Source organism: Crocodylus siamensis, chromosome 1 (assembly GCF_052110815.1).
Source record: "Crocodylus siamensis isolate JL-2025a chromosome 1, ASM5211081v1, whole genome shotgun sequence".
NCBI lineage: Eukaryota > Metazoa > Chordata > Crocodylia > Crocodylidae > Crocodylus > Crocodylus siamensis.
The window spans coordinates 80716619-80729209 of NC_143395.1; the positions used below are offsets into that span (position 1 = coordinate 80716619).

The 12591-nt window shown below is 37.9% G+C and overlaps 1 protein-coding gene across 1 annotated transcript in view; it reads right to left on the reverse strand.

The window, feature by feature from the left end:
* Window positions 1-827: 827 nt before the first annotated feature.
* The window catches only part of SIM1 (SIM bHLH transcription factor 1), a 70146-nt gene continuing 58382 nt past the window's right edge, over window positions 828-12591 (reverse strand). The window contains exon 12 of the mRNA XM_090037213.1: window positions 828-8465. Coding sequence (XP_089893339.1) covers window positions 7735-8465 — 731 coding nt within the window. The 3' untranslated portion in view covers window positions 828-7734. The remainder of the gene's footprint in view (window positions 8466-12591) is intronic.

Consider the following 12591-nt stretch of genomic DNA (forward strand, 5'->3'; position numbering starts at 1 on the left):
TATTTTAAATCTATAGGTTTATCTTGTGTGTAGGTGTCTCTACAGCTAACAGTGATAATAATGTGTGGCACCCTGTGGCACCCTTAAAGGATCCCATTGCACCCCAAGGCATCACAGCACCCTGGCTGAGAATTACTGCTTCAGAGAAGAAGCCTAAAATATTACAGAATAGTAGGAAACAACAAACTTCCTGAATGTGTTGTCTCATATTCTAGCTTCCCTTGGGAGTCTCTAGGTATATAGAAATACAGAGTTTGTCCCTGCCTCATCATACTCTTGGTATGGATCCCCCAGCTCGAGCTGCTGAAAATGGCCAAAGACAACGAATTTCTCAGCTTTCACCCATTTATATCCTTCCAGTCTTTCTCCTTATCAGGTGTCGGCTGAATTGGTTGCCTAATCAACTTCTCTCCTGACAACTCAGTTTTTTTCTGGTTGGAGTCAGCTTATTGTTCATATCTGAATAAGGGACCTTCTCCATTTAACAAGCCTCAATTGTTATGTTTGGAGTAACACTCTTTGGGTATTCACTCAACATGGAAATGAAAAAACAACAAAGAAGTTAAGGCTTGCACAATCAAAATGGAGTTGTCAGCTTGATAAAAATGCATATGGGTAGTTAGTATCTTCACATGAAATTCATAAACAGATCTGAACTTGTAAGAACATGCCATCTGTGCTGCACAGTATTTCAATAAACTTTATTCAAATATGAAAGCTGCTTAATTAGAATTTACCGGAATCCATGTTGATTAAAGTTCATTCATGAAAATGTTTTCTTTTTAAGACTGATCCTTAGCTTAAGAACTCATGAAACCAGACAAAAATCTGTATATTGGTAACTGTATTTTAAACGAAAAAAAAATCTTCACATAATAAATACATCTTATGCACATTAACTTCAAATTTACTTCAGAAAGCTATTTACAATATAAATAATTATAAATGGGAACACTTTGCAAGATATTGTTGACATAGCTAAATTGTGTTTCCTACGTTACATTCCAAAGGAAAACTTGAAATTACAGATGTTATGGTACAATGTCACTAGAACCTATACATTGCAAGGCATGGTATTTCAGATGTTGGCAATTCTGTGTCTTTTCTTCATAATTATAATCTATTGGGTTTAAAGCAAACTTGAAATGTTTCATTGTTTCTGAAGTGCCTTTTCCTAGATTAATACATTTTATGTGTTTTCACTTTTGGGGAAAAAGTGAGTTAGGAGAACTTTTCCCAGTATACTTTATTTCCTTAGAAATGTAAACATACATTGGTTTTATGGTGTTTTAAAAGAAATTAGTTTGGGTTTCCAAACTTCCCACTTCATTGGTATCTAAAAGCAAAATCACATGCAGTCAAAATTGCAATAAATAAAAATGTTTAAAATGGTATTTTAAATCCTAGAATAACTGGGAATCTTCTGTATTCCATATAAAAAGAGAGGATCAGTAGTGAATACAACCATGAAAATATCTTTCTTTCTGGCTATAACAGTGGTATATTAAATCTTTTCTCTCCCATATACCCCTTGGCAGGACCATAAATTAACATTCTCTCAGAAAGGGGTTAAGTCTTGCTAACTGGAGAGCAGTTAGTTCATGAACCCTGGTGTACAAGAATTTAACACCATGGTGAAGTTTTCCACGATTGTAATTTTTCACTTCCTGTGCAACTGAGATGCACTGGCACTCACCATTGTGCAGAAAATTGTATTTAATTTTCTTCCTCCAAAACAATAACTCCTAGTAGAGTATACACTGGTAGAAATACTTTGGTAACCCATCAGCTACACATTCTTATAAGCCTTATTCACAGCAAACTGAGTGACACATGCTGTATCAAAGTGATAGCACAACTCCATCTTTTTAAACTGAAGATAGATGATTTACCAATGATTCATAACTGAAAAGAATATATTAGTTTTCTAAACACCCGAGTTTCAGTAAGTTTGGTTTGACTCAGCGTGTCTGGAAATAAAGTATTCTATTAAAATCAGTAAAAATTGCCTTCATACTTTGTGCTTCTCTGAGTAGACTTAAATAAATTCTGTGGAAATGCCAGCATTTTAATAGGGGTGTATGTTTGTTTTCCAGCATTAACCAGAACCACCTCCAAAATACCCATGGCTGGACTTAATAATGCAGTTACTCTGTGTGCATTAACTTCCACTGCAGGCAAGGTAAACTTTGCAGGTGGAATGCCTGAAGAACCATTCTAATATCTGTGCGTTCATTGGACTTGGGTACTGTACCGGTGTAGCAGTACTTCTACAACAGAGCTGTGCCTTTTCCAGTAATGTTTTCTGAACAGGTCAAAAAGGAAAACCAATTGTCGAAGAAGTTTTTGGGAGATCAGTACTTATCAGATAAAATGGCTGTTTGGGTAATGAAGAGAATCATTGAGTAAGTGCTCCATGCCTAGAGATAACAGAGATTCAGATGAAAGGGCTTGATGGATTAAATGGGTCTGAATAAGTAGGATTTTAATGTACAATCCTAAGCAACAGCACTTATAGGAATATCATAATACCATATTAAGATATCTATTAATCAGAGGGGGAAAGTTTAGCAGAATATTCTTGGGGTTTGGCACCCACCAACATTCAAGGTGACTCCTTTTCTGTAAAATTATTCAGAACGTATAGGGAAAACCACTTCTATTATTAATACACAGTATTTTAGGCATTTTCTTTTAGAACTCTCATAGTTGCATCTTACAGATTTAAAAAAACAAACAAAAAGGAAACAAAAAACCCTAGTGCCAATTAAATAGGAGGCAAATTCTGATGCCCTTACTCTTACTCATAATGAGCCATGCTTTATTCTATGATATTCCCAGTTTAATCAATGGGACTGCATATGAAATAAGAGTTTTTGTGTTATAAATTCTTAGGTGAATCTAGCCATAGCATGTTCACAGAGTGCACCAAGTACTACTGTGTATAAATGAATGAGAGACATTTTCATTCGTCTCTTAACATCAAATAAAAAATATAGAAGGCTTGTTCCACAACTTATTGAAGTCAACTGAAAAAGTCATATTGATTTCAATTAGTTTGGATAAAATTCTAATTATTATATTAACTTGATATCACAATTGTCAACACAAAGTTTGAGTAGAAACGCTCACATAGTACAGTGCAATCAGTGTAGTTCCTACACCTTAAAATGTCTTCGCTATGTAATGATAGCATTAAGCTAATAGGATATATTTTTAAAATATCATAGACAATATCTTGCTTTTCAAACTTTCCCAAATAGCCCAACTCAATTTTGTTTAAAAAAAAAAAAAACTGAATATGGTCCTTGAACAATATTGAAGCACTCTATTTTTTTTTTATGTTAAGTGAAGAGCTGTATAAAATACGTCATGGACAAATATAAACTTTATGTCCTATTGGAAAGCACATGTTATATGCATCTAGTTAAGGTTGCAAGCTTGTTTTCATACAGTATATAAACAGGATGTAGCAGATTGTGGGTTCCTAAGCTTCTACAAAATTCAAAATTGCATTAAAACTCCTTGCCAACTCTGAAGTAAGGATGACATTTTTGTCTCTTGTACTTGGTCTTTTTAAGCAAGATGACCAATCACATAGCCTATAGAAGCATGTGTGTCCAGCCAATGACAAGAGTGACAGTTGCTGCCCTCTTGTGTAGGGAGTGAACAAGTGTCAGTCTTTGCAGGTGGGGGGCTGAGACTTTAGATGTTATATTCACTACATTGCATCTCTCCACATTTATCATTATAATTATGCTGGGGTGGAACTACTGAAAATACCAGTACCAAAGTAAGATAAAACTAATTAATTATAGCTACTGGAAACTTTAATTCTAGGATAACACTAAATAATAACAAGGAAATGGTATTGCATAGAACACTTTCTCTTTTCTAGATGAAGAAATGTAGACTATAAGTGTACTGACTTGGTGTTATAAGTACAGTGGTTCTGAAGGTGCCTGTCATACTGTAAGACAATAATCACTTTTGCAATGCACATATTTTTACTCTATTTCACGTGGCAAATCATATCATTTGTACTACAAAGTTATTAATATTTTATAGATGCAAACTAAATAAAGATGCATCCAGAACTAAATTTATCAAAAATACCCTCTCCTAATTTTTAGGACTATATATAAAAATTACTGGGCTGAATGAAGTCCATTTTGGTTTATCCCTCCCACTGAGCCGGTACTATTCCCCCAACATCAGATATTGTTTTGGTTTGACCTTTTAAAAATATGGTTTATACTAGGTGCTCCCTTTTTACTTTTATAGTTCATTCAACATTTTACATTTTGTTAAACAAAATTCTCTCCAAATTCATCTTGTTTTTATAATTCCTTAGCTAACATTTAACGCTTTGTCTCTTATACCTGCCACTAATTTAAATGGATCTCTTATCCCATTATCTACCCTCTTTTCTCTGCAGAATTTGTTTACAGCACTGACATTCCCTCTGAATTTTTCCCCAACGATGATAGATTTAGTTTATTTAAAGTTTTATTACCTTTCAGTCTCTTTATCTTTCTGCTTGTGATCTGCACTACCTTTTTTATTGTGAGTTTTAGATAATAAAGATTGGATTGTATTACTGTTCCTCATGTTCAACAGTATCATTCACTGAAAGCAGTAGCAAGTCAAAAAGGATTTCTTGTGGGACAGAGTATTATTCAGTTCAAGTACTACAATCTGCCTCAAAGTGATCAATATTCCAGGTTTAAAGATGTACATATTTTTGTCTTCTGGTTAAACTCTGCTTAAGTGATCTAGATTGTTATTTTTTGTTGTCGTCTCTGCATGGATTATCCCTATTTTGAAAACTAATATTTGTAAGATATCTCATACTTTGGGATGGATATGTTATGACCATTGCTGGTAAAGTCCCATGTGTCTAGCTTCCTTACATCATAAGCCAAGTCAGTCTGAAATGTCCATCCCATTTATCTAATCACCCCAATGCCCATCCTATTATGAGTGGCGACTGGCGATAAGTCTAGTTCCTTTTCAAATCAATTGCAAGATTCCCACTGATTTTTTATGGGTAAGAATGGGGTCAATAAATGTAACAATGATCTCCCTTATATAAATGTTGTAGTTGTTGATGTTACATTGTCTTGCAGTTTATTAGTATCTCCTTGCAAATGAAGATTTTCAATATATTTACTATAGGTTCCTCTGCATCCTTTGGCAAGCCCATTAACAAAGAATAACTGGAATTTCTCAGAATCCCGATTCCCTCAGTTTCTTTCTTCTCTTCCCCTGATTATTATCTGACTGTATTTGACATCTCTGTTCTATTGACTGTGTGAGCAAGACAAAAACCCTGTCTTTCTCATAGTCATGCCTATTACTTCAGTAGTCTGTAAGCATTGCTACCCTAGAATCTTTCTTAATGTACCCACAGGCTTTTTCAAATTTTACCACAACCACCATGCAGTATTTGTCTTCCTTACAGCTCATGTTTTTATACTCACTTAGTTGTATTTTACAGCCAGCCTTGCAGTAATTTTAGGGCAATTCCTCCTGTATATCTGACCCACTCTGAGTCTCCTCTTCATGGTGTATGTACTTTTGCATAATCATAGGATTAAATTTGTTTGTCTTGGGCCACTCTCAGACCCTTTGTGCATTTCCTCTTCGCTAATTGTCTCCTATTTGACTCTACCAGCCATTTTATGCAATCTTCCAAAGTGTAATAGCCACTCAAAGAATCTTTAACCTCTTTATCAATTCTGTATTGCTCAAAAGAAACTGAAAAATAACCCCTTTTTGGTTCCTTCCTTTAAATATTGTATAAGTAAATATTATATCTATTTAATCATAAGTATATTGCTCAATTTACATATTTCAAGTCAAGCATGTGTACAACTAGGAATATGACTATGCAAAGAAGTAACAATTCTGAGACTCATTCTCTTTTCTTCTTTTTGGCCACCCATGGGTGCACTGAGCAGCATTAAATAGCTAGAGTTTACTGGAATAAACAAATCACCAAAGATACAAATTTTGATGCACATTTTAAATGTATATATTTCATGTTTTTATATGTAGGGAGTGCATAGCAGTTAAAGTTGACCAAGATCTATGGGGTATGTGCAATTCAGAGGGATCCTTTGGGAGCATTTTTCATCAGCCAAGTCCTACACAGTGTGTGTGTCTACGTGTGCAATTAATGCACCTAAATTTTCTGCACAGAAAATTCAGGCATATTATACTGGGCTTCCATATGCATCTGAACATGTGCCTGTTGGGAACAAATTGCCTCTCAACTGGAGCAGTACAGTGTAGGGCAGCAGTCTAGGGTTTAGGGCAGGGTTTCAGTTCAGTTCAGGGCTGCCTCTCAGCCAGAGCAGTTCAGTTTAGGGCTTATCCTGGCCTGCACTTCCCACCTGCTGCTGCTGCAGGTGGGCAGAGCAGGGCAGGAGCAGCCCTAAACTGCCTGGCTTCCCCAGGCATCAATCCCATGCTGTCAGAGGGCAAAGGGGCTGATCCTGATTCTGCAGGGCAGGGGAGAACCATACCCGTTGCCGGCCAACTGCTTCCCAGCCATGTGGTGGTCAGCAGGGATCCTAGTTTTCTCTAATAAAAAAATCCCCAATTTTCACATATATATATTAGTGGTGTTTCATTTTAAGCATGGAAAAATGTGTATTTTGGGTTACTTTCTTAAACCAAAAATTAGGGATTTTTTTTAATTGGAGAAAACCAGGATCCCTGGTGATCAGTATCCATCCCATCTGATGGGATTGAGATGTGTCTACTAACTTACCCCCAGTACCCATCCTGTCCCAATCTCCATGTGGCCTGGAGGCAGCTGCCCAGCAGCTGGGACAGCTCTCCCAGCCACACTGAGAAGAAGACAGGTCCCAAACTCCATGCAACTGAGAGGCAGCATCCCACTGAGCCAGGACAGCTCTCTCCATCCCCTTTGGCCCCCTGCTACCTAGGCTGACTGAAAACAATTTGCTTCCAGTCAACATCTACATGTGCTTTGGTGCATTAGTTTAATGCACTAATTTCTAGTGCCTGTATGTACAGATACTAGAAAACAGCACATTAGACAAAAATACCACATGGTAAGTGCTGTGCACATGTAGACGCTGTTGCTTTAGTATGTATTAAAATAGTCAGTGGGCACATCTACATGTGCAATTAATACAACTGAAATATAATCCATCTCAAACTGAGCCAGAGTAAACTAATTCCGATGTCATTGTCTACACGTGCATTTAAGCTCAGTAAAATACTGTGCTGCCAGATACCACTTGTATCTGATGGGACAATCCAGCAGCACAATAAGTTTTTCTACTGCACCCTAACTGCCACTCACATGTACATGTAGATAGTGATGTTTTACTGTGTAGCAAATTAATCTGCTGTACAGTAAAGCATCTCGTCCAGATGTACCCAGTGTGCATAAACTGCTCAACTAGTCTTCCAAAAGTCTGCTTAGCCAGCCCAGCCCAAGCCTTTCCCAGCTTTTCTATATAATATGACAGCCACATTGTATTTAGTTGTATTCACTATAACCCTAATGCCAGTGCATTATTTTTAAATGAACACATCTACTAACTTTTCCCCAGTACTTCAGGTATTTTCTCTAGTGCATTGTGGTATATCAAATGCTGGTAACAAGGGCCTTAAAACATATATATCTTCCAATTACATTTCAAAGGGTTTGTTTTGTTTTGTTTTTTAAAGAACAAAATATATTAGAAAAAAATGTCAGCTTCCATTGGTTATTATAACAGAGGTCCCCTTGTGTCCCTGGGCTGGATCTTGCTGCATCCTTAAATGAGAAGTCACATCAAAGTGTGATCCATTACAGCCCAAGGAATAGTTTCTAATAGTTTCGCTGTCATATAGATGTTCAAGAGCGTATCCAGTTAATGTATAAGCATGCTTATCAAAGTACTGCCTGTGTGAGCTGTAACAGGTTGGAGAAGCTGCTGGATGGTCTCCTGTGGTTTGATGTGGGGACATGTCTGAATGCAGATAGTCTTTAGCTAGTATCAAACTGGACTTTGAAATTCGGTCAGAATTTGGGCTGCTTATTCTAGACAGTGTCGTGGGACTGTTGTCATAGTCATTTTCATGTGGGCTCATAATCTTCCCATCTCGTTGCTGAATGTGTTCACATGGAGAGGTGTTGGCAACTGTAGGAACATGACAGACATCCCCTGTCAACTGCTGCTGCTGGTAGTTAGCAAAGCAAAGGGAGTGCTTTTTCCCTGCTCCGTTAAGAGAGACCAATGGATCAGGAGTTGTTTTCCGTAGCTGTAGCCTGTTTTCTTCCTCTTTAATCATTTGTTGAGTAGCTCTTATTAGAGTTTCAATTTTGCTGGGCTCATGTGGACTATTCTGATACTGTTCAGGACGATATCGGTCTCCTGATTCACTAGCAGAGCCTGGATCGGGTGAACTAACAACACTATCCTCATCCCAGTGTCCTCTCCCTAGAAAACAGATAAAGGGGACAAGGAGTCAAGTTTGGTTTGTACACAGTTTGTCTCAAAGGAAAGTAAACAACCATGATAGCATGTAACAACTGACTGTACTGGTATTAGGTTGAGTTAATGTTTGTATACAAGAGCAACTGGAAGCCAAACTAAAGTCAGTCTCTGACCATGAAAGCTTAAACACTGAAGACAAAAGAAGTATGTTCATTATACACATGGAGAACTGAGGCAGAGATTAGGGGTAAATCTTATTTCATTTTTACATGCCTAAGTAGCATGTAAAGTTAGTAATTACATGACTGCATTTTTTGTCCCTGTGCACAGTATAGATTCCCTATAGCTATGCTCACCTTGCATTTCCCTTCTGACCATGCATCTCAGTAGACTGAATTATGTTGCATAAGTACCAGGCACCCAGAATCACCCAGGCACATTCACAATACCAGGTAATCTTAAAATTTTAGTTGGAGGGACAATACTAATAGATATTTGACACTGAAGGAATAGGAGCCCTTTTCACCCTTTCACCTCCAAATCCCTTTTGGATCCACCTCCAAATTCAATAGCTTAGACATACTTATCCAGGAAGCATGAGGCCTGGGTTCTAGGGCTCCCTCACCATGAAAAAGTACTGAAACCGTCAGGATATGGTTTCCTTTTGAAACTGGCCCAATAGTCAGTCAATAGAGGAAGATATGTTGGGCAAGGAGCTGGAAAGCAAAGTAGAAGAAGGATAACTCAGTGAGATGGATGCTGCCCTGGGGAAAAAGAGAGCCCAGGGCTGAGGCAGAAATTATTCCCGCTTGCTTATTCATTTTCCTAAATCCAAGGTGCCATGGGTCAGCTTCAAGAGAACAATGCTCTGGGCAGTGTCTAGAGTTAAGGCCTGGTGGTTACAGTACTTCTTTAAGTGGGAAGTAGTACATGCAGGTTCCACCCTTCTTTGGATGAGGGGAGTTAGAAGATGGGGCTATCCTCAGAAGCATTATAGTGCAGCTGAATGTTTGGAAAAGCAGAAATTCACAGGAGCAATGGCATCTTCCAGTTGCTAATGTAGTTGTAGGGGTGGCTCTTATTTTTTCAACCCCCTGCCAATTTGGTGACCAGGTCTCCTGCTTCAGTCACCCCATTTTAGTTAAGCCACTGGTACCCTCTTCTTCCTCTGGCATCAATCAGCTTCTGATTTCTCACTCCCTGGGTTAGTGTCTAGTCACAAAAATGGAAAAGCTGCCCTCCTCCTCTATTTTGCTCCCACATGGTATGCATGTAGAGAGATCCTATTCTGCCACAGATGGAAATAGAATCTAAACTGTGTAAGAGCCAAAAATTGCAATTACATGGCTATGTAAATGCCACTTAGGCATATAATGGTGAAATAGGATTTAGGCATAAGTGCCCAAGATCACAAAAGATTATGTCAGAGCCACAGATAACCAGTGATGGTCAGTAATTGGCCCAAATCAATAATTTGGGCATGTGAGTTTGCACCTAAAACAAATTATAAGCATGGTTGGAAGCACTTAGATAGCTAGGTACTTTTTGTGCCCATAAAAACAGAGTCAAATGGGGATTAGCTGAACATCAGGCCCATAAAGGGTCAGAAGTATAGGTTATTAGATAATTCCTTATATCTTAAAGGTCAGAAGAGGTTAATAAGACAAGTGTAACATAAATCAAGAGACTAGATTTTGTAGCCTTGTCATCACATATCCATGTTTTCTGTCAATAAGAAATGGAACAAAATATGCCTTCATGTTCACTGACTGGCAACTATAGGGAAATGAGTTTTGTATGTGCATAAATATCTGCTGTCCAAAATCTCTAAAATAGAAAAATTCAACCATGCTAACCTGAAATTACCTGTCATTTGGTAATAAGGCCCACGGATCTGTAAGAGGAGGTGTTCAGCTCACATGCAGCTGAGGCAGAACCAGACCCATGAGTCGCTTGTAAAAGGAGAGTAACCCTATTTTTGAAGAGCCTAACATTTGAAAAATATTTCAACTATAAGGAGACAATGCAGTTATGAACTTCATAAAATCTTGCTAATATTCATGCCTATGACAAAAATATGAGACAGCTTTCTACAAGTTAGTGAATGCCATTTTGCCACAGCCCACACAAAAGATATTGTCTGGTAGGAAGGGGAGGTTTGGCAGATATCGTTACATGAAGAAAGAAAATGTGGTAAACATGTACATTTTTGTATTCTTCACTGCATTAAGGTCCACATACTTGTAACAGTATGGACATGTCTACACAAGATACCTTACAGCACAGCCGACTAATTTGCTGTTCAGTAAAGAGTCACCATCTACATGTACATGGCAACTAGGATGCAGTAGACTCATTTACTATGCTGCCAGATAGTCCTGTAAGACACAAGTGGTACCCAGCAGTGCGGTAAATTATTGCTCTTAAACATACATGTAGACAGTGACATCAAAATTAGTTTACTCTGGCTCAAATTGAGCTGGAGTATATTCCATCACATTAAATGCACATGTAGATGTACCCTATGATACTATCACCAGAGTGTTTCCAGAACAGGTGATAAAATTAATGACTATAGGTAAATTCTATATACATGCTATAATACATCTGGGCTCTGGATTTCTGTGTATATCTGACGTGCTCTACTGTGGAGTACTTTCTGCTGATGACAACATCAGAAACTCTATAGCAATTGCATAGTATCTGAGCACCACACAAATATATATTTATTTTTAGCATACATTTCAGAGACACAAAGTTATTTATTTATGCAGTAGCTCCTATGGTCCCCAATCATGATTAGCCCTCCATTGTGTTGGCCACTGTACAAATATGAAATATAAGGTAGTCCTTTCTCAAAGATTTTAGCATTTTGCAGATAAGGATCTGAGATAAAAAGAGACTGTAAACCAGATTAGTTTTGCTCACACCGAATAGCTTGTTACTTCACAAAGAGTCCAGTTTACTCCAGAAGGACATTCATAGAAACAAGACCAATTCAAAATGATAAAGGGCATGAGAATCTGGAAAATGATTATTTGTGTAACTGTTAATCTTCAAGAGGGTTGCACAAGAGGGTGCTCAATCACACAAAGAGTCTGCCCTTGACAAACGCAGCTTTGCTTCTCCCTGATTCCTACTTGCTGGTTCAGAAAGATCTTGATGAATGTATTGCCTTTCATGGTCAATAAAAGTCAATGTTTGTGAAGGGAAAAAGTGATCAAAGTACATTAAAAAAAATGGTCTAAGCTCTGCATCTTCTCCCAGAATCAACTTCCTGATTTCTTTGGGATCCCAAAGAAACACCCCATATATCCAAGATGGCTTTTCTGTCAGATTCATGAACTAGGAAATTATTTTCACTGACAGTGGGATAATAAGGTGGTAGAAACTGAAGAAAATTCTAGAGGAGCTTCATGTAGGCACCAAGGTCCACCGCAGTGCATCTCTGAGAAACATGAATGACTATTCTATAGACTCTATAGAACTGCTGACTTCCTGTATGCCCGTTTGTGCTTTGCCCTGCTACTACAGGAATATCACCCCAGCTACACTCCCAGATGCATAATGGGACATTCTGATGCACTGACTCGCATCACAGACTTATCCTTTTCTAAAATCTGAAATGTACTAGAGGTATCCAATCTCATGCTGCATCTATATTAGACTCTGAGGAAGATAGACATTGTTCCTTCTTGTCTCAGGGCCACCACTAGAACCATTCTTTTTGTAGTACTGTGCATAATATCCAAAAGGAAGCACTGGAATCCATGTTCCACTGTGTCCTTGAAAATAAAAAAATGAGGCCACTTTGTGAGGAAACAACCATTTTGATTTAGACCTTTGGTGCTATTTGTTTAATCTTTCTTGGCTTTGAGACTCATTCTTCTTATTTGACATCCTGCAGGGCTTAATGGAGACAGATATATGATTCCAGTTTAGATCCTTCTGGAAAATATTTTGTGCTCTTTTCTGAGGTGATGAAAAAAGTGAAACAAATGCTCAGCAGTCAACAGTGGTACTTGTTAATACAGACTCAGGTGGTTCAGGGGAACCTCTCTCTGAATCCCTTAATACTGTGTTCTTCTAATCCTTGTCTGCAAGGGGAATCTTGAGGAGTCACCACTTG